Source organism: Paralichthys olivaceus, chromosome 1 (genome assembly GCF_024713975.1).
Source record: "Paralichthys olivaceus isolate ysfri-2021 chromosome 1, ASM2471397v2, whole genome shotgun sequence".
Lineage (NCBI taxonomy): Eukaryota > Metazoa > Chordata > Actinopteri > Pleuronectiformes > Paralichthyidae > Paralichthys > Paralichthys olivaceus.
In genome coordinates this window covers 15,081,121-15,104,245 of record NC_091093.1, presented here as the reverse complement: position 1 = coordinate 15,104,245, position 23,125 = coordinate 15,081,121, and the positions used below count along the sequence as shown (strand labels likewise).

The following is a 23,125-nucleotide window of genomic DNA, read 5'->3' as shown; positions in this document are numbered from 1 at the left end:
TCCTCAGCCCCGGGGGTTGCTGTCCTCTCTCTGTCTACCACTTCAACTTGACCTTCTTCTAACAGCAACTTTATTACCCCATGATAAACCCTGCTGCCCTGAGATCAGAACTACACAGTGATTAAGATGAGCCTGGGGGGGGGGGGGGTTGTGTATATTGCTCCTGTAATTTTAAAACTGCAGGTGGCTTGAATTTTAAATGTCAAGAAATATACAAACCAAAGCAACAATAATGTAAAATAAGTGATGTGAATTTCACAAGCATCCACAGTGTGACTCATTCTAATAATGGACATTCATTTGGGAATTGTTCCTTTCGGCATAGATGAAGAAACTTGCTCATTTACATACTGTTTGATTATCGGAGTCATGTGTATTCAGCCAAACTTCCTTGTTTGTGTTTGTATCTGTGTGTCTGTGTGTGTGTGTGTGTGTGTGTGTGTGTGTGTGTTTGTGTTTTGACCTCTTTCGCACAGGAAGAACCCCAATTGTGCTCCAGCCGAGCTCAGTGAAGCAGAACCTATATGCTCACTGGCATTTCACACACCCAAACGTGTGCACGTAAACACACATGAATATCATGTATCCAGCTGGGGTCCCATGCGACAAACACACACACACACACACACACACACACACACACACACACACACACACACACACACACACACACACACACGTACAGACCCACACAGACATCAACTTAGATATGGAAAATAATGGTCGGGGTCTCATCCCCCCTAATGCAGCAGAAAGCCTCTCGGCCACATCTCCACCACTGTCTGCCCAACTCTTGCTTCACTCTGCGGGGTCGGCCCACCCTCCGCCATCCCCGGGATTCGAGGCACACTTCCGTCTTAAAAGTTGCGTACACCACTACCTTTGATAATCAAGATAGAACCTAATTGAGCTCATCCACGCAGAAGATGCTCTCGCCTTTTCGCCCCTGTACACACACACACACACTTTTTGAGGAGATGGCGGCCTATACTGTTTCAGCTCATCCAACTGTGAGATTCTCCTTTCCCCCTTTCCAGTCCTGCCATCATCTCACTAATGGTGTTTCTATCTCTTCTCCATAGGAGGTAAATGAAGCTTTTAAGCAGGGCGGAGGGAAGGGGGGGAACTGCTGAAAAGATTAATTGACTTTCTGCGGAGCTTCACTTATCCTCCACTGGCACCTTCGACTCGTGAGTGTATTTGTGTTTGGATTACATGATTATGTCGCCGTTATTGTGGCAATTTGTACTTAGTTCAAAACTGTGGCAGGAAATATCAAACTGCGTCCCATCGGCCATCTCATCCACAGCAGTCGCTCGGCACCCTGATGCAGTCAGACTGAATCTGTGTCGGGTTCTAGGTTAAATATGTTGTGATTGTTAATTATTGAGGTCGAACTTTCCAGATTCACAAATCTGAAGTTGAAGGATGATGATGACAATGAGAAAGACAGTTGGCACACACACACACACACACACAAACACACACACTGATGGACAGTCAGTACAAACACAGGTATATCAGGCTGAAGTAACTTTACTGACTCTGAGCCGTCTGCAGTGGGAGATAAGAGCAGAATGGTTGAATGTACAAATAGTTCACCCCCCCAACCAACCAACCACTCACCCCCATCACCCCCCCCCCCCCCCCCTCGCCCCCTGCTGTAAACTCCACCACCCACAGCTGCACACACTTCTCCTGTCACGGTGATAATCTCTGTGTCAGGAGCCGTCTGTTAGAGATTTGTCCGTCTGATTCGGTGAACGTCCGAGTGGCAGGTCTGGCTGCAGTGCCACAGGGTGTCCGAGGGTTTGTGTGTGTCTGTGCTTGTGTGTGTGTGTGTGTCTCGTACACCCAGTGCCATAGGTGGTGGGATCTCCGTCCTTGTCAAGAGGGTGTATGTCGCTTGTCTTCAGAGCCTCTATTGTATGGGGAATCTTTAGAGGACAAACAGATACAGCTTCACAATACAAACTGCTGTAATTTGAATTCAACATTTAACATCCATTAAATGAGGTGCTTTTGTTTGATGTATCCGTCGTCCTCTTTACAACAAAATGATGAGACATATATCAGTGATCTGTGTCATCCACACTCAATGCGAGATGAGAAGGTTTATATAATTTCCCTCAGCAGGAAATACGCCTCCACTAGATGGCTCTGCTTCCTGCGCAAATCATCTAATTTATCACTTGGCTCCAACAATCAACTTTAACAACAACATTTGTGTGACAAAATTGTGGATTTAAAATCTAGAAACAAAATAGCTGCAATCTATATACTTTTAACAGCCTGATGATATTTATGTATTTTTTGATTAATAAAAAGGATTGTGCAAAAAACTAAAAAACTACTAAAAAAAAGTATAAAGAAAAGAATAAAATGAGTATAGATAAAATGAAGTTAGTGTGAGGGTGCATGCACATATGTCCATACATTTACCCACTGCATATTATAAATGTTGCATGTTTACATATTTACGTGACCTGTTTCTCAGTGTTTGACATGTTGTGCATCAGTTTTGAAGCAGCTCTTGTATTTACCTGCATTAGATCACTTTGCTAAATGAAATAAATCTTAGTGACTTTTCTCTACAGGAAGGTCAGAGGTCAAATCAACACCCTGAGGTAATAACTCAATGTTTTGCTCGTTGTCACTTTGGTTGTTTAGTGTCACATGCAGCGTTGGTAAAGTTATTTGTTGAAGCTAGAATCAATTTTAACTTGAAGAAACAAGTTGTAATGAGAAAAAAGTAGAAAATACTAAATATCAAAGTTTTCCCTTTTATGAAAGATAATCTAAATTCTGACGAAGCTGTAATTGTTGGGTTGAGTTATTGTTTCTGGAAGCTGCTCTCCTCTCTTTCTTTTGCCTTTCATGTGTCCCCTCCTGACATGTTCTCCTTCCTCGATCTGTTGTTTGCTCTCCTCTTGTCACTCCACTGCAATCATCTTCGCAGGGGGGCTTGTCATCTGTATCTACTCATATCCTACAATCCCTTTTGCTCAGAGCACTACTGCACTTAAATGTCAGGCCTGATGAGCCGGCCACACCCACCTGACACATCAGCTCAGCACCTGCTAAAAGCTTTTATGGAACAGAGTGTGAGCGCGGCGGTTGATATAAATTAAAGAGTTTTTTTTTCTCGCTCTTCTTCTTTTTTTTCAGAGATTATGGATCTAAAGGGAGAACTTCTGCAAAGAAAATGGAGAGAGACGGGGAGAGAAAAGGCTGTGATTGGTTGCCATCTAGTGGCTCCAACAAATGCCGGCTGCTACAAGATCATGGACAGAGAGAAAGGTTAGATACAGTAACTCACCTTCAACCAAATAAAACATTATGATCAAAAAATTAATAATTAAAAATACTTAGGTGTGAGAAAATGAGGACGAAGTATCATATTTCTAACATTAACAGGAGGTAGAGCGGGTCGTCCACTTGCCACCACTCCTGGTCTGCCTGAAGTGTCCTTGGGCAAGATGCTGAACCCCAAATTGCCCCTGACAGCAGTGTGTGGGTGATGTGTGATGGACAAAGTGCTGCACATAGATGCACTGTGTGAATGAGTGTGAGAATGAGTGTATGGCAGAACTAAAAGGAGCTTTGCGTGATCATCCAGACTAGAAAAGCTCAATATGACCATTTGTCATTTGTATCTGGAAGCAGCTCAAAGGAGTCAGAACGAGTCCGAAGAGGGAAAGAATGGCGACCTCTGCTAACCTGTTCTTTAATGTTCCAGGTGAAATGTTTTTCTCCACCTCTGACAAAGTTATCTATTGATTTTAGGAAACACAAAAGTTTAGCTGTGACCCAGTTTGCTGAATGTAAAATAACAATGACAAGATAATATAATAATTTGTCACATTTTGTTAGTTGCTAGATTTCTCACACACAATCTGATCCCAAAGTGTGTTTCATGTTGTTTCTTGGGATATATTTTTAAAGCACAAATGACAGTTGATTACAATTTTATTGTAAGTTAAAGAAAGTAATTGTTATATATATTTTTATTTGTGGTTGTCTTAGAATTATGCTTTCACTCATTAACTTAATTATTTGCATCATAGCATTACTTCTGATTTGTTATATGCTTTTTTAAATGAAGAAACAAAATGTTGAACCCTACACATAAAATTATAAATTAAACAAGTTAATTAGGACATTCCCTTTTAGAATTATAAATAAATAAAAACCATTTGGGATAAAAATATCTCAACAGAAAGCTCCATGTTCATGGGTTATTTTAACTTATTATAATTACGTATATATATATATATATATATATATTTAATACTTAATTTATTCTTGCGGAAAGATTTACAGAGACAACACAGATACTGTAAGTCCCACATGTCAGCTCTGCTTTATCATTTACTGCTTATTCAAGCATCAAACTGTTCCTTCTTATGGCTCAGTTTTTGTTTTATAGTTTCAGAAATATGAAACAAAATTAAGCGATTGTGTAATTGCTTTGTTTTACTGGATAATGGCTTAAATTGAAACATGAAGAAATATATTAATTAATGCAACAGTACTGCAACATAAAGAATATGAATTTAAATAGCATTTATTGTTTACTTATTCAAACCCAAACCTTTATATGAGAAATGTTGGGTGACAGAAGAAACCTGCTGATATTGTTCGATTATCAGAGGCATGAGTCAAACATCCTGATTCATGTTTGTACATCTCTTCTGCGCACGCACACACACACACACACACACACACACACACACACACTTGCACACGTGTGTAAGTAATAACATACATGATTAAAAACACTTCAATTCATTTGATTGTCGTTTCTGTCCTTTTCCTTTATTTGTAAAACTTTGGCATTCCAGCCAATTATTGAATTGATTGGCCGGGTATAGACAGTATGTACACTCTGAACAATGGATGCACATCACAGTATAACGCTGCATGTACCATTAATATATCTGCAAACACAATATGTACAGTGTTAGTGTTTGCTGATGCTTGTGCTGCACAGTATATTTACACAATCCCGACCTCTTAAAAGAATGAAACAGTACAGTATTTACAGCTTTACCTCTCCAGTCTTATCTGCATATACTCATAGTTGCATCAGTCCCAGCTCCACCTCACACAGTTGAGCAGTGCAACACAACACATACAGTTTGTCTATCAGGAAATATTATATGTACAGAAATGCTGTATTGTCACTACAGTGCTTATTGGTTACACACAATATATATTGTTTTGCCTCTGACCAGTAAGTATGCATATTAACTGTGGGGTGGCGTAATCTAGATTCCTACTAGTAAACTGTACAACACTGCTACTGTACCAACACACAGGTGCGCTACTCACGTCTGCAAAACGCGCCACTCAGTCTTACCTCGTATTTGTGATTGTACAGCTCATTAGATACAATCGGGGGCAGCAGCAATAGACAGCTTATGCTGACCTCTGACACAGTGGTTCTCCAACGTTTTGGCTTTCAGACACTAACAGCACACAGAAGCCAACTGGCTGCTGAGCGCACACACACACAGAATGATGAACTATCTCACTGAAATGATACAATGTAGCTCCGGCTGTAGAGTTTTGCTGTGAGTTACGAGTCTGCTCTTCAGATTTATGACTACACTGAAGCCAAATGACGTCTCGAATATGTTATGAAAACGCACGACAAACTAAGCGTTAACACGGCAATACGTGACTGTTCCACCTGGACTGAAGTGCAGCAGTGACACATTAAACATTATATTTTTTAAGAAGAGGCAAAGGCTGCATTAATGGAAGACGACAACACATACAGTGAAATTATTACGCTTATTATGAACAGTAAGACTTCAATGGTATCGTTACAACTCCCTTTGGTAGGATATTAACGCCTGTAACATGCATAACTGCAGATTTAAGAAGAGAGTCATGATGATGGAAGATGGCGTTAATGTTTTATCTGTTCATGACGTACACGTATGTGCTGAATATGGAAACTAACGTAAAGTGACTACTTGGCATGTTGCTGTGTGGCATAGAAAACTGTTTGTGGTGGACATTGTTCCAGCTGCATCAGCTTCTGTGGATCAAGGCAGGTAACAGTGCATCTGTATATATTGCACTATAGCGTTAGTTATATTCTGACATGTTTGAATAAAAATAGGTAAATATGAGCATTTGCCTTAAATATAAGATACAAATCACTGGTCATTTAAAGATTTCAAATTTACATTTGAAATAATGTGAACTAAAGTGAACAAATCGTAATGCCAGTGCTAGTAAGTTAGGTTTAGCTCCTAAGGTTTATTTAAAAACCTGCCACCCTGTCTCTGGTAACTCGCTTCTCTGATCAGCTACATTCAGGTTATAGGCCTAGAGCATGTTGTCACAAGGTTTGTGCTTTTCAAAATAAGAGTAGATTTTCTTTCTTTTTTGGGGCCTTCAGTTCATATCTTTGGAGTTACTCCTTCTCTTTAGGGTCTGAACTAACTTCCGGACTCCCCAGTTTCCTCATCCCTCTCCTCTGGGCCAGGCTGGAGGCCTGAACCGGCTCCAGGACGGGAGTGGGAGCGCAGCGTTTCAGAGCAGAGTAGGTGGCCGACAGCGCCCCCTGGTGGAACACAATAAACAGAAAGTATATCACGTTGACTGGACGAAATGACTGCATTGTAGTCAACCAACCAATAACTACCAAACAGCTCCACCTAATGGACACTTAAAGAAACATATGCATGCATCAAAGTGATTATATTTATGAGATGCAGACATTTCAAAATAATAGATACAGATACAAACTCAATAATATGGGGTACAGATGGTATATTTAAAAACAGTTTCAAAGCTCAAGCTCTGCTTTCAAGGTTTTAATATATGAATATATTTGAATATATTTAAGGGATATGAAAGTATTTAATTCTCAGGTAGCACTCATCTTTATGCTTCACATTCATTTTTAACAAATGTGAAGTTAAGCTCCTGTCGGCAGTTTAAATAGTGGCATTACTGATTTGTGTTTCAATTTAATGTTAGTGTTATATTTTCAGTTGCAAAGATTTAGATTTACACTGATATTTATCTTTGTATTAATATGGTATTAATACAGAGATAGAACATCCGTCCTGATGGTAATTTACACACACACACAAATATGTCAAAATGGTCTGACCTTGACGGTGAGTGCATCTTGTCTGGTGAGAGCTCTGTCAGAGAGCTGGTCTCTCTCTACAACCCAGGGGTGACGGAGAACCTGAAAATCAGCACAGTGAGGATGATTAGTATAAGAAGTAGCCCAACAATACACACATAATAAGTCATATTATATAATACATGTAGTACCTGGGGAGCTGTCAGGCGCTGGTGAGGATCCACATGGAGCATCTTAATCACAATGTCCTATCACACACACACACAGTACGGAGACACACACAGGTTGTATTAGTAGATTTAAACCGTAACATCAGCAATAGAACCGTTTTATATCCATACATCCCCCCCTCCAAAATGTGCTACTATCACCTTGGCAGCATCTGACACCAGGTCCCAGTTCCCTCCTGTGATAGTGACTTTCCCGCTGCCGATTTGAGCCAGAATTTCCTCTGCTGTGTCCTCAGGGCTGCTGGCAAACGGGCTGAACCTGAACAATATGAATATAAAAATTACAGAGTGCAACACAAAAGTTTGGTGAATAAGAACAACAGAGAATAAGTCAGATGTATAGAAAACTTTCTAAAATGTGCCACCTCTGACATAATAAAAATAAAACCCACTGTACTGACGATAGTTAGAAATAACCTCCACAGCAGAGTTGATTGAAAACATACATGTTTTACAGTGGGGGGGGTATTAAACTTTAAACTGACCCAGCTATCATGGTGTAAAGCAGGATCCCCAGACTCCAGATGTCACAGGCTGCATCATAACCCTGTTTCCTCAGAACCTGCACACACATGAACATTCCATAGTGAGATCAGGTCCTCTGATAAAAAATAGTATTTTTGATTTATAACTGTAGACACATGATTAAGATGACCGATATACCTCAGGAGCCATGAACGTAGCTGTGTAACACGGCGTCATCAACAAGCCATTTTCAGCTCTGAGCTGTTTGGCAAATCCAAAATCACAAATTCTGATGCATTCTGCACGTCCGCTGTCGTCAAGGTAGCGGATGTTACTGGGCTTCAGGTCTCGATGCACAACCTAGAAAAGGGAGAGACGTACACAGACAAATGCATATGAACATAAGATGACTTTCACAGTGCAACACAGTGCTTTTACTGCCACTGAATTTATAACTCAAGCAGAGACATTAAGTATTTTGCGAGTCAGTATAACAACATCATGAAGTCCTGTGTTTAGAGTTCCAACAAATATCTTTTTTTCCTCTGTGTCTCCGTCTCACCCCCAGTGAGTGTAAATACTCCACAGTCTTGGCCAGCGTGCAGACGATGTCTGATGCATCTCTCTCTGTGAAATTTGGCACCGTCAGAACTCTGTCCAGCAGCTCTTTGCCTCTCAGTAAATCCTGGACCAGGAAAACACTCTGACCATCATCAAACACCTACAGGGGGAAATGCGCCCACACCTCATTAAAATGCTGAAGGAAAAGATATCTGTTATCTCATGATGTGGTAAACAAAGATCTCCAGTTTCTAATGAATGTTCATTGTAACATGACAACATACAGTTGTGAGGTGTGGCTGTGTTACACTTACGTCCTTCAGGGTGATAATATTTGGATGCTGTCCGTATCTCAACAGAATCTCAATCTCTTCTGATGGATCTTTCCTCGCTCTTTCAATTATCTGGAAAAAAGAGAGACAAACAGGACACATTGTGAAAAACAACATCGTCTAAATCTCTGAACAGACATGGTCAGGATAATGAAACTCTTCCCGTGGTTCACTCATCCAGAATATGAAGAGTTAATATTAATTTTGTGTTTTTGCTATAAATTCAATTAAATTCTTTACAAATTACATGTGATCTTTGTTGCCCAAAGAGAAAACCACAAATCTCCAGTCAACTTTTCATATGTGAAGAAAAATAGCCCTGTTTATAATTAGTTATTATCATGTATAATGTCTTTATTCATTTTAGTATTTTTAAATATATGAAGTATTTTGTATTTTTAACTCAATGCAACCAGGCAGCTCTTTTATGGTGTTTTATTGTGTGGTTAAAGTAGATGTTTGTCAGCGCCTTTTTATTTTTATTGCCATCGTCCACATAAAGAGCTCTACACTGAAGTACTGCATTCACTGTTTAACCCAGCACTGAAAAGTTAAGAGAACATCTGCACACTTTGTAAGAGTTTTAGTGTCCAGTACCTTCACTGAATACTCCACAGCAGTAACTCTGTGCAGACACCTTCTGCAGACAGAGGTCGCAGTCTGTCCGACCTCTTCCTTCAGCTCGTAAATATCACTGAATGCTACGTCACCACGGAGATGCTGCGGGGAACCGAAGTCAACGCAGAGAACACAGAGTTATGAAGTGTGTGAGTAAATGCTTTGTTTAGACGGTCAGCCATTAAAACAGCAGTCTCTTAATTATACAGTCTGTTAATGTGTCACTGATTTACTCAATGAATGTATTAAATGTATGTGTCATTATTTATTCAGCTGTAGAGTCATGAGCTGTTTTTTATAAGACACAATACCTGTGCTATGGGGTCCATGTTGTTCACCTCCTGACGAGAAGTCGCCACTGGAGCAACACTGGCCTCCTGATTTTGAGTCGTTGCAACAAAGCTGAATCCACGAAAGAGCTGGTGTGTGTTCGCACTGGGAGGGATGCCTGGAGAATCTGGATATGCAAACACACAAAGATACAAATATTAGTAGTAGTTTTCTACAATTTTCTGATTTCATTTAATCTATGCATTGTATGTATGGTATGTATACCTATCAATATCTACAAAATAAGTGTGTGTGTGAGTGTGTGAGTGTGTGTGTGTGTGTTGGTTACCAGTTGGTGTTCTGGAGGTGAACTCAGGGTCAAAATGAAAAGTATCTTCAGGTCTCCCGACAGTTGGTTTGAAAGGAGGCCTCATTTCTTTCTTGTACAACTTCTACAGAAAAACAACAACAGATGGAGAAAATGTACAAGACAACATAGTGTGAACGTATCGTGAACAGAGTCATACAGACTAAACTTGAAGCATTAAGTAGATGTTTCTAATGTCACTGGATTATAAGACTTGTGTTCCGCAACAGTCACACAGCCTGATCAAAAATCTTCATGAGATGGTGCAATAATAGAAATGAAATTTAATCTGAACTGAAGTGAAGGAAATAAAGAATGTGAATATAAACTAGGCAAGAAAGTAATGTTTGGCCTGTTTGGATGATGAATAGCCCTCATTTCATAGACAATGATGAAAAAGTAAATCTATATTATTTTAGATAATTTAATGTGATGCCGAATGAAAACATTACTCTGTCCTTAATGTACGAGACGAGAATTCAGATCTTTTTTTTTTTCTTGGAGTAAGTGTAATACTAAGTATGGCCTACAGGTGTCACCTTTGTAATGTCAGATAACATTGAATAGCTGCAACAGAGGAGAGCATCACTGGGGACAAAGATTGCTTAAAGCTTTATTTATGGTGAATCTACCACACACTGACATTAACTATTCCACTTCTAATTGACATCCTCTGTTTATCACTTTCATCTGTTTTACGAAAGAAATTCCTCAAAATGAAACGTACAAAAAAAGATTTAGGAAAAAGTCGACAAAGATTCCGATGAACACGGCGACGATGTCGATGCAGAGAGGACTCATTGGGCCTGATGCTGCACAGTGACTTAATTAGCATAGTGTGGAGGGAACGTAAGCCTCTTACTGATAGCTTGTCACATCAAGCCAGCGACACCATCTGTAAATAGGAAAACGTTGGGTTTGGCAGGAGGCGAGTAGGTAGTAAAAGTAATGGTGAGGACTAATGTGCGAGCCAGTGGCGAGGGCAGAGATTAGTGAGCGTGTGAAGCAGATAATGGTGGATTTTGTCAGAGATGAGAGCATCACTTCTCACAACAGTGGATAAATCACAGACCCTCCGAACATCTCCGATAAAAATGTTCAACAGTTTGACCACAATGTATTTTATCCCAGTGTGTAAGATTTAGGTGAAAGGGAACTATTGGCAGAAATATAATGTAGAATAATCCTCATGATGTTTTCTCTAGTTCGTTTCATCTAAATATTATGAATTGTAGTTTTCTTTACCCCAGAAAAGGCCCTTTATATTTAAATACTTTATATTTACATCGAGGGGACTCTCTCTACGGAGGCTGCCATGTTTTTAACATTAGTCCAGACTGGACAAACTAAACACCTTTTGAGTTTTTATGACAACTGAAGCTACCACAGTTTCTTTTTCATGTTTGGAAGGAGAGGGTGAGGTGAGGGGTGTTCAGCTGCAACATGCAACTTCAACACTAGATATTACTAAATTCTACACACTGTACCTTTAAGTTATTTTTTGCTTAGTCTAGAATCTACATGTATCTACACTATAGATACATACGCAGGGAATATGGTTACTATTAATACAAGGTCACATTCACACTCACACTGCACAGCACATACTGTAGAAAATTATGTTAATAAAACCCTGTAATCGTCCTGTATACAGTAGACACATAAGTGCTCCGCTCTTCACTAATGAAATGTTGCTGAGTTGCTTTCAGCTGCTCTTGTCAGGGGTCTGCGGTGTAAGGCCTCTGCAGCATGAATGTCGCTGACATGTAACACCAGAGCAGGATTCTGTGATGTTGGACAGGCTTCTTAAATAGAAGCTCACAGCTGGAAGAATGATCCTCTTTAAGCAGCACACGTCGGGTGGATGTCAAGGTTAAATGACGATATCAAGGGGCAACGATTGGAGCCAGAGCATTTGCACATTAATACATTTTCTGCCTGAGTAAGGTTATTATAGATAAGAGGATTAGTTACACTCAAGTTGGGTAAGACACCAACAAAGGGAAGTTTGGGATTTTAACACTAAACAAAAACTTTGACTATGAGGATGTTTAATGATTCACGATTGTCTGCATCTTTAGAGGAAGTGGAAGAACAGCTGCAGGATTTCGATGTCATGAGACAACCACAGCGTCCAGAGAGCAGTTGTGAGCAGTTTTTTCCGGAACTTTTACATGTTCTCACTGTGGCAACCGGTGAAAACAAGCAAACTTTGTTTCACTTATGCCAAAAGATTATGAATTGTTCTGTAAAGTGTATACAGCATGTGTATAGTGCCGGTTGTATAATACAAGTTAACAGTATCACTGTAAAAACATAGGGCTATAGACGGCTTCAAATGCAGTAGAATGAAGAATCATCTTGACTATTCTACTTACATTCCAGTCTATTGACGCAAAGAAGCGATGTCTTTTTATTTCTTCCACCCCATCTGGTCCCGCACCTATCAGTCACACAGATGGAGAGAATGGTGTCATTGTTCATCGTACATCTGTTTGGCAAAAACACCCATTTATTACAAACTAAATCGACAAACAGGGAGAATGAATACAGTGAATCATTTTGTATTTCTAACGGACCATTGTAATGATTTGGCTGCTTGGACACAAATGGTATAATTTCATATGGGATGTCTGGCAGCTGTGAAATACCAACCATAGCTTTAGCTTTTCTGTTGGTTAGAGGTACAGTGTGTAGAATCTAGTGTTGAAGTTGCATGTTGCAGCTGAACACCCCTCACCTCACCCTTTCCTTCCAAACATGAATAATAACCTGTGGTAGCTTCAGTTGTCATTAAAACTCATAAGGTTTTAGTGTGTCCAGTCTTGACTAATGTAAAAAACATGGTGGCCTCCGTAGAGAGGGTCCCTTCGATGTAAATATAAAGTATTTCAATATAAAGGGCCTTTTCACAGTTCATATAATTTAGATGAAACAAACTAGTGAAAACATGAGGATTATTCTACATTTCTGCCAATAGATCCCTTTCACCTAAATCTTACACACTGAACCTTTAAGTGACAAGTTGTTTCATATTAACCTGTTTTTCTTCATGAGTTACTCACTGTCTCTATTACATTTACTGCATCCCTCCATGTAACAACCGTGTCCGTATACACTACCTAGTCGATTAGCAGGGTTCCTCTTGAAGAGTGCTCTTAATAAACTCTGCACCTCAGGACTGAGGAACTGTGGCATTCCCAGCTTCGCCCTGTGAACACAAAACAAACCACAGGTTAATGTACTCACAGTATGAACTATTAATCGTGTGAGACATGATATATAACATAGAAAAGAAGCTGCAGTGGAAAAGAAGGAGCCGATCAGAATATACAAGCAAAATGCAATAATTTCAAGTTCTTGCTGTGTATAAGGAAAACCACTGTTACTTCTCTCAGGCGCTAAGAACAAAACACTAATGAACCCATAACACATCAAAAATATATCTTACACATATGTTCAACAATTTAAAGCTTTAAAATGTATTTAATTTAAAAATCTGTATCCAGACACTTTATTAGGGGTTAAATTAAGGGCTTTAAGAATAACAATAGTTATTTAGTCTTACTTCAATATGAACGCCATTGTTTCCTTTCGATCTTTTCCTTGGAATGGTAACGATCCTGTCAACATCTCAAACTGGAAAACAGATGATAACAAAGATCAGAACACGTCAGCTGGGAGGAGTGAGACAAACCTTTATACTCGATGTTTCATTCATTGAACTGTTAAAGCTTTGCCTTAATATTTGATTTAAAATGAGTTTGGCCCCAAGCTTAGGAGTTTTTGGGATGACATCTTTCGATACAGTGACATTTACAGCAGACAGTTAATTCCTGAGAGTCTTAAAGCAAGCCCTCCCTGTTCGGTATGATAATAGTTAAATATTATTCTGAGGGAGAGGAAATATGATTCTTCTCCTTGCTTTAATAAATGGCATAATGAAATGGTTTCATGTTTATACCTCAAAGAAATTCACTCTGTCACTTTAAGCTTCTTAAGATCTGGGGACCCTCCATCGAGCATATTCACAGAGAGAGGTGTCAGTCTAAAAAATTAATTACAATATTAATTGTATTACACTGTTTACTGCTCATTACTGAACTGCACTGATCCTGATCTGCCGGGACTGTGGGTTCTCCAGTCTTCTCTTTGGACCTTCCTCGACCACACCCAGTTTTGATCACATGGACAGTGTTTCTAGCCCTTGACCCACTTCTGGACTTTTCGGACAATATGGACTGATCGTCTTTTGTATTTTTTGGAGATCTGGAAGTTTGTTTATTGTTTGTTATCTGTTCTTTTTTGTTTTTTACCTGGTCATGTTTATTATTCTTTATTGTAAAGTAAAAATTCCGTAAATAAAATGTAAAAAAAAAAGAAATGTGTGCTCTATTGTATGAGCTTATCATATAATAAATATTTACAGTTTTAAACATTTAACAGTACTGCCTGTCTCACAATTACAGTACAGTGTTTCGAATAAAAAGAAATCGTAGTTATGGATTTTTCCATAAATACTGTTTTAATTTATACATGTGTTCCTTCAACTATTACGTTTTCAAACTCCTGTGTAGTTCAGCAGCAGAATTCAGACATGTTTCAGTGTGGATTTGTTTTGTTTTGGTTTTTTGAATTTTCTAAATTCCAAATACTTGCAGAGGGCAGATAGTGGGTGACACCTTTCCCTGGTGCCCTGATGTAACTGCCAGCTGTCAGTGAATGTTAATCTCCTTTTCATTATGAGTGAAATAAGCCACCAGTCTAACAAAACAAGCCGAATCAAGCAGATGCATGATAACTGAAAGTGATGGGACCTGTCTGCCACATAGGATAATTAAGTACATTTACTGCCAGAAGAAAGTCAAAATTAAGAAAATGAGTACACTGGCACATTGATCTAAGGGCTGAGTCCTTGTCTCATAAGTATACTATGATATTATACGTCTGGTGTTTTTAATAACAGGCATAGATATACACTAAAGCACCCAAAACATGAAAGTCAATATTTCAATTCTTACCATGAGCACCCCAAAGGACCACCAGTCAGCACTTTGTGTGTGTCCCCTCCTGTTTACAACCTCTGGAGCCATGTACTCTATTGTTCCACAGAAGGAATAAGCTCTTTTATCGTGGTCGATGGCTTCCTTACTCAATCCAAAGTCTGAGCGATGGAGAGAAGACAGAACTATGTCATGAAAAAACACAGAGCACAATAACAGAAAAAATAAAGAGATCGTTTGTGGTTAGATGCACTGACCTGTTATCTTAATATGTCCTTCTTCATCCAGCAGAATACTGTTGGGTGAAATTAATATTACAATATTAAAATAATTTTGTAAAATAAATAAATGGACTATTGGGAGCCTAACGTACTTCTCAGGTTTGAGGTCCCTGTAGATGATGCCCAGACTGTGTAGATGGTCCAAGGCCAGGGCCAACTCTGCAAGGTAGAACTTCACATCCTCTTCTGTAAACATGACCTGGAACAAGTCGAGATGTGGATGAGAACTGGTAAATGACGAAAAAGACACGAAATATCAAACAATCAGGGGGAAGACATCAGCAAAATATTCAAAAATGTTTAAAAGGCAGCAATAAGCATCAAATATGACAGAGGTTGGGAAAGCTTTAATAGAAAACAATTGCTTGTCACTTGTGGGGTCTTGTGTTTGCTGACAGACTAATGCATCAAAGTGATGGAGGTGACGGTCAAAACAAAACAGCGTTGACAAGGAGAGTGATGGCAGGTATATTCACTCCTATTGATTCTGCATTAGTGTGATATATAATATGAATGACAGACCTTGAAAATAAAAGCATGTACGTTTTTCTTCTGTCTCTGGAGACGGTGGAAGATAGAAGGAGCCAAATCAGTCCACACCTACCTCCTTTGACAGACGAGTGAAAAGGTCTCCTCCTCGCAGGAAGTCCAGGATCAGATAGAGCTTCCCTTCTGTCTGGAAGGCTGACGCACACACACGCACACACACACACGCACACACAAAGTTCACCTCATTACATTCTCTTTTTTCATTTTCATCCAATCCATGTTTCTGTGCTCTGGTTATGATCTGTGGCATCAGGTTTCCACAGATATCTGATGTGAATGTGAAGCAAAATGTCTTGATAACATCTGTACTGTTTGATCAGTCAACACCTTACTTCCAACTCTTATGTGGAGAAGTTTTACATTCAGAATGTTTCATTCATCAAAACACCTTGGACAATCATCTGAAGCTGCTTAGGGTTTTGTTTTAATGTATATTTGTCCTACTGTGAAACTGTTTTACATTCCTAATTGGTTGCAACCCATATCGAGAAGGCAATTCCATTGTTTTGAATTAATTGTGTTTTAATCGTCCTCCTTATTTGAAACAGTTTTTGATTCATCTCTAGAATTCCTTAAGAAATCGGACATGCACATTTGAATACAAAGCTCCCTCTGATTGGAATAATCTAATAATAATTATTCTTTAACATTTGAAATGTCATTCTGTAACTTCTTAGAGAGAGCGAAATTCAAAACAGCAACCCATCTGTCAGTCAGACTCACCATAGTGCAGTTTAACTATAAATGGATGGTTCACTTCCGCCAGAATGTCTCTCTCCATCTTAGACCGCACACGATCCCGAACTAAACAGGACACAGTGGGCAAAGTGCAATCTGATTAATACCGTTACATTCAGTTCCTTCTGTCTAAATGCGGATAAAATGTGACGAGCCTCTAATACCGTGTGTATGTTTTATTTAGGATGAAACTGCATTTAGTTAATTGAACACGTGGAAATGGAATTAGAGCCATCCCAGCGTTCCAGGGTCTATTCTAGTCTATTCAGTGAACACTACCATAACAGTGTTATTGCAGCATCTGTCTCCTTGACAGGAGGAGACCATAACTATTTAAATTCTGGGGGCCGCAGGTTAAGAAGATTAAAGCTTCTTCAAAGACACTAAATCAACCTGATTTTAAAGGACCTCCTTGTTTATAATAATCTCATTCAACACAAACCAGTTTATCTGAATCAAAAGTACAAACTAAATGATGCAGGACACGGAGTCCTGTGCTCAGCTGTCATAAGCTGTCAGCTACAGATGGGTTCATGGGAGCTCGTCAGTCACTCACCAATCACAGCCTGTTCTCTCGACAAAGGGGCCATTAAAAACCACCTCCTCCTCACTGATCTCTGCTCAGCAACACTGCCACTCATGCTCTGCTGCCGGCCACTTGCCTCCACCGCCCCAGCCTCCACCTTTAAGGGCTGAGTCTGACCATGGCTGTGGTAACTGGTATTCATCCTGAACAAATAGTACAAGTATCTTGCCTGATACGCCCACTGGGTGGGGTGGGGGTGGGGTCTACATGTGTTCCCTGTTTAATCTTAGCTGCGTGGCTAATCCAGGGAATGGAGCCATCCACTCCAAATTCACATTCACATTATTCACATTTGTGCAATAAATGGTTAAATCAAGTGTTCCTGTCTGAACCTCTTTTACCTAAAATCCCCCCCGAATGTAGGTCACTGTGAGAATAACATAACTCCTAACAAATGTCCGTTCAGATAAAGAACAAGGCTGTTACTGCAGTGTGACACATTTAGGACGAGATTCAGTAATTCAGTAAATGTTTTTGGATGCTACAAACATATGAATAAAAGTGCTATTAAGTACTTTTCTTTAACCTGGCATAGGACGCATAAACTTCACAAGAAAAATATTCTCTCTGGATTCTGCTTTTATTGAGTTTTCTATATTTCCTATAAATCACCGACATGTCAGTGTGTTTGCAGCTTAATGTTTTCATTTGTACCTTTCAGCGTGGCTTTCTTCAGGACCTTCATGGCATACAGCTGTCCTCTGTCCACTCCTCGGATTTTTCTCACCAGAAACACCTGAGAAATCATCACCATCACTGACATCATCACGTTTTCTGACTCAGAAGATTTTGAAACAGTTTTCTATCTTTTAAAACGCTGTTATAACATTTAACAACAAGCATGAGTTGAAAATGAAAACTCAGTTTTGTTGTATATTAGCATTAGAAGTGTTGTTTATAGAAGAAACCATGATGAAACTGTTAGTCACATCTAAACAGAGAATCCAAATGTGTTAATACTAGCGCAACATTAATAATCATATATCACTTTATATGTATTTGTATTTATGACACAACATCTGCCTCAGATTTGGAAAATGTTTTGCTTTAAAACCACAAACTTCACTCAGGAACAAGAATCAGTCTTTAAACCTAAAAAAGGAAATTATCTCACATTTGTCGTGATAATTATGGATATCGACTGACATAAACATTTTTATCTCTATGTATTATTTGGCTGTATCGCCCAAGTCAACACTATATTAAACCTCAAAGGGAAAGCCTGCAGGTAGCAGTGAGTGTTATTGTCAGGCCCGTGGTGTCAGCACTGATCTCCTGACCCTCAGTCAGATCCCCGTCCTGCATGGCATTGTGATGAGATGTGCTTTGAGGCATGTAGGTCTCAGCCTGTATGCTGTACCTTTCCATAGGAGCCCTGCCCCAGCACTTTGAGCAGCTGGAACTGAGAAGGGTCTGCTTTCTCACAGCCCTCCTTAACATGGTGGCTGATGTCAATCTCTTTCAGTATGCTGTCATCCTGTAGGGAAAAGACAATGGATGTTATATTTCAATTCATTAAGACAGAAGGGCCACAACAACAAGATAGAACAGAGAAAAAATTCAGACATGGAAAAAACTCCAGGCTTAAACAAGGTGATGGAGAAATTAAATAAAATGTGCATCTGAACACATTGGTTTCCACTGTCAATCAAAGAGTTATGCAGATTAAACAAAGACAATAATAAAGTAGCCTGTTATGTCACACACTCACACACACACACACACACACACACACACACACACACACACACACATTATGTTATTTCTGTAGGTGTGCTCTGAGGTCAGTGGCAGCGATGCATATGTGAACGCTTCCTTTCTTCAGTCCATTCAGTTCGCTCGGTGAGGCGAATGATCCAACCTGCGGCATCGCTCAGACTGGTCAGTGTGACGATCTACTGTAACTGTCTTTTCAACGATAAGAGCTTTGCTCCCACTTTCAATCGAGTATGAAATACTTACGGGAGTTAGTAATCACTGACAGACAGTCATTTAAATTAGATTTTGTTCTAATAGCTTCCATGAGCTTTAATGCAATCTCTCACTTCAACAGCATTGTTATGAGATTTTTGTGGTTCTTCCTCCCATGAGGTTTTTCCCCAGAGAGGAGGCACTTAGTTAAAACTTCCACATGTGCAGTGTGGCATGGTTGTGAAATAGTAAACAATTGCACTACATTAGGGTTAATGCATTTGTCGTATGTGATACATCTGGTTTCATTTGTTTGTTGAGCTGCTCATGGGAACATAGTTATTTTTCCTGTGAGCAGTGAATCAGTGTTTCCTGTTGTTCTTCATGTTCCTAAGATACATTATGATTTTAAAAAGCAGGTGTACAGAAACCTCTTCTGATCATAGAATGAGATCTATTCCTCCTTTGTGAGTCATTTCTAAGACTGAGTGTCAGTCTTCAGTGTGAAATCCAAAATAAGTTTGAAGTTCTTTTCTTCTATTTCTGTCATCAGCGTTGACACTGTGTTAATAGCACAGTTCATTTGTTTTCCTGTTTACCCTCAACAAAAACATGCAACAAAGCAAAGTATGGTTCTCTCACTTATTTTGTTTACAAGAACAAACTCTGCCAGCAGGGGAGACTTTTATTTAACTGTTTACAAAAGTTTCTGTATGAATTAGTTTGAATTTCTCAAAAGAAATAACGAGTTTGTAGATTCTCTGATGGCAATTTCTTAGTTCATGCAAAAGGGAGGAAACAAAGCTGAAGGAATATCAATATGCTGACATGACGGTAACTGCAGATCCACACCCTAGATTGCAACATCGGGGATGCCAAAGAATTTTCTGTTATCATTTTTAAACTTGGCTTCAACTCACTTTTCACATCAGTGTTTCACTACACTTCTAGTTTGAGGCTTGATTATGTGGACCTGCATCAGTTCGTAGTGTTTACATGATTTAAATAAGGTAACACACAACGTTTAAAGTTTATTATTGAGAAGAGTTAAAATGAGAGGAACACGTTCTAAAAACTGAGCATGTCAAGTTGGGTTTGAACTTTCCAACACAATGTTTACCAGCCCTGACAGTATGGCTGTGATCATGGTCAAATATCCTGGCGCAGGAAGAGGAGAGCGGGTCGTCCACTAACCAGACGAGGGGTAATGGGCAAGACACTGAACCCCAAATTGACGCTGTGCCAGCAAGTTCTAGTAAGCTCTTTCTACCTTGCTTTTATTTTAATTTAACTATTGCTCTGCTGAGCTGACCGGTTTCTTCTTGTCCAACACCTTTCGTTGTACTGTTGACCCTGTGTTAACTGGCATATGACAAATTCCACTTGAAACTTGAACTACTGTGTGAAGGGAAACACTGTGAAGGGCCTGACCTGGTTAACAAGATGAGAAAAGCTCTATGTAGATACCATTTGCCATTAACATCTATCGTAGAAATACCACAGAGGTATATTGAGTAATGTGACAGATGTTTATTTGTGAACGCCACAACTGTGCAAGATGTCATAGACCTTACAAGTGTGCAGATGTGCTGAGTATATAATGAACTGAGTATATAATGTACTGAGTATATAATGAACTGAGTATATAATGTACTGAGTATATAACAACTTCCGAGGACTCTTGGGTGTGATGGCTGGTGTGATCCCATCAGGTTGGAGTTACTAGTCGATGTAGCTCTTTGAATTGAGCACTGCAGTATATGATAGTGTGCTGAAATTTCTCAGCAGCATTGCTAAGTGGCATGAGGTGTGAGATTCAGCCCACAGACAGTGGAGTAGACATCTGCTTTCAAAGATTAATCCCCCACTTTATTCTTTAAACATGGCAGCAGGAGTGACATCCATCAACCTGAAAGAAACAGGTTCAAGGCCTCGATTTCAGCTCCGTCAACATCAGGGAGGCTGATATGAAGCTGACCCTGAACTCTCCCCGTGAAAAGAGAGCATCCACGCACAGAGCATCAAAACATCTCCTCACAGACGGAGACGGAGAGTCGACCAAACAGATAAACAAACGTAAGCAGACAGACATTTGCTGGTGAGGAAAACAAGCACCCACTCACTCACACACACAGGTAGATAGCCTGTCAAGCTGAATCATCGTCAGCAGCACTTGGTCACAACAGAGAAGAGAGGAGGGGAGTTTCTTTTCTATTTATATCCCAGACATACAAGGTGGATGTGCTGCAAACACAGACTGCACATCTCTGTCCTCCTCTCCTCACCGTTTGTTTGGGCTATAAATAGACCCCCACTGCTGCCATGCACTGAATCAATCTGTCTGAATCCACTCATCTGTCAACCTGCCTGCCTCACTGCTTGTTAGTGTTTCTGTCTGACTGCATTTCCATAACCCCCCTCTCCCCCCCTCTCCCTGTATGAAAACACAGTGTCTCTCTGCCTCCTCTGTTTTCTGTATTCCTGACAGACACGCAGAGCAACAGCTGTAATGACGCTGCAGTGACTCCAGGTCCTCAACAATCTAAACTACGCGCACCCACTCCCATGTGCGCACAGTCTCCCCTCACACCCTCACACCCATTAAGAGACTGCTGCTGTCTTCCCATGACTTCACAGCTACATTCTCATGCATGGTGCAGCCGTGCATGTGACCCTCCCTCCCTGCGTGAACTCGCTTACCTCCAGCTGACAGAAGCCGGTGTTGTTCTTGCTCCTCGCCGCCTTGTTCTTCAGGTAGATGGAGAACCATCTCCGCACTGTGAATTTTCGCGTGCTGGTATCCATGGCAACGGGCAGAACTTCTTTTTGTTTGTTTGCATCTATCCCATAGTGATGAACATGTCCCTGCAGCAGGGATGGAAGGAGCTGTAGGTTTCTGTTTTATCAGAGATGCAGAAAGAAAGAGCTCTGGCTGTTTCTCTATCTATTTGTCCCGCAGCTCCTCAATTGGCGCATCCTCAGTGCAGTCGTCGCTTTTCGGCTCTCCCATCACTCCCGGTGCGTCTCCAGCTCCTCCAGCTCCTCCAGCTCCTCCGTCTGTGTGAGCCGCAGTCAGGGTTGCACCAGAGCCGTTAATCCACTCAGACAGACGGGTGGTGGTGGTGGGATGAGGAGGGCCGGGGCAGGTGCGGGCTGCGGGGTTTGTGTGGGGATTGCCTGGTGTTTTGCAGCAGGCGCGCGCCTCGTGAGTCTGCTGCAGGGAGAGGTGACGAATAAATCTGTTCCGCTGAATCAGGAGGTGTGTGTGTGTGTGTGTGTGTGCGTGCATGAGCACACTCTTCACATCCCTGCCCCTGTGTGTGTGTGTGTGTGTGTTCCCTGCTGCCTCCTCGCTCTCTCTCCCTCCCTCTGCAGAACAAGGGATTGTCACCAGTCACATTGTGCACAGGCGAGATCCAGAACCCCTCCCTCGCACCCCCCTCCCCCCGTTCCTGCCCCTCACCTCTCTCTCTCTCTCACTAGCATACAGCAACAGCTGGCGAGGTCACATGGTGCGACTACCTCTCCCTGTCTGCCTCTGTCCCTTCTCCTTTTTTGCTCCTGCGTGACATCCAATGACAACAACACGCACACACACGCTGGATAAAAAGGACAGACAGGCATGAAATCATAGATGACAAACACTGTGGCTCAGCTCCAGTGACATTACATAAGAGTCCAATGGAATATTGAGGACAGCAATCAATGCTACACATCAATAATGGTGGCAGAAGCTGCAGGACAGCAGCCACTGATCACTGGGTGTGTGTAGGTACTTGGATCTGTCACATCAGCAGCTTTGCAGAGCTGCAGTGTTACATAATCATAGAGCCAGAGAGAGGGGGGGGGAGTGAAGGTAGAGCCCAAGTGAAGCGGAAGAGATGGGGGTTTATTGGATGAAATCAGGTTAAATCAGGACTGCAGGGTCAAGCATCCGCAGTTGACCTGAGCTTGACATATTTTTCCTTTTTTGCTAAATTATGGTTTCAAATTGCTCAATTGCTTTAACCGTGATCCTCAAAGTTGGAACTAAACCCAGAGCTCACACTGGTGCTTTCCTGTGTTTGACAGGATTTGGACAACATTAAGAATATAGCTGG

General features: G+C 40.6%; 1 protein-coding gene across 1 annotated transcript; it reads right to left on the bottom strand.

Annotated features, from left to right (window-relative positions):
• Nucleotides 1–4,791: 4,791 nt before the first annotated feature.
• On the bottom strand, nt 4,792–22,417 carry rps6ka2 (ribosomal protein S6 kinase, polypeptide 2). Its single transcript, XM_020098651.2, has 22 exons — nt 21,726–22,417; nt 18,475–18,591; nt 17,769–17,850; nt 16,514–16,594; nt 15,846–15,925; nt 15,334–15,440; nt 15,218–15,255; nt 14,979–15,121; nt 13,526–13,596; nt 13,080–13,168; nt 12,336–12,400; nt 9,940–10,042; nt 9,632–9,777; nt 9,300–9,422; nt 8,685–8,774; nt 8,372–8,530; nt 8,008–8,169; nt 7,830–7,906; nt 7,486–7,603; nt 7,306–7,362; nt 7,136–7,216; nt 4,792–6,580 (listed from the first exon to the last, which is right to left on the bottom strand). Exons 1-22 carry the CDS (start codon nt 21,828–21,830, stop codon nt 6,431–6,433), a joined length of 2,244 nt encoding a protein of 747 aa, XP_019954210.1. The 5' UTR covers nt 21,831–22,417; the 3' UTR covers nt 4,792–6,430.
• Between the last annotated feature and the right edge of the window lie 708 nt (nt 22,418–23,125).

What these genes read in the sequence shown, in the direction of transcription:
- rps6ka2 (XM_020098651.2), bottom strand. Translation starts at nt 21,830, where the DNA reads ATGGATACCAGCACGCGAAAATTCACAGTGCGGAGATGGTTCTCCATC. An exon ending in GGCAGGGCTCCTATGGAAAG is followed by an intron (nt 17,851 to 18,474) that starts GTACAGCATACA and finishes ATGATTTCTCAG; the next exon opens with GTGTTTCTGGTGAGAAAAAT. An exon ending in ACATGGACCCCATAGCACAG is followed by an intron (nt 9,423 to 9,631) that starts GTATTGTGTCTT and finishes GGTTCCCCGCAG; the next exon opens with CATCTCCGTGGTGACGTAGC.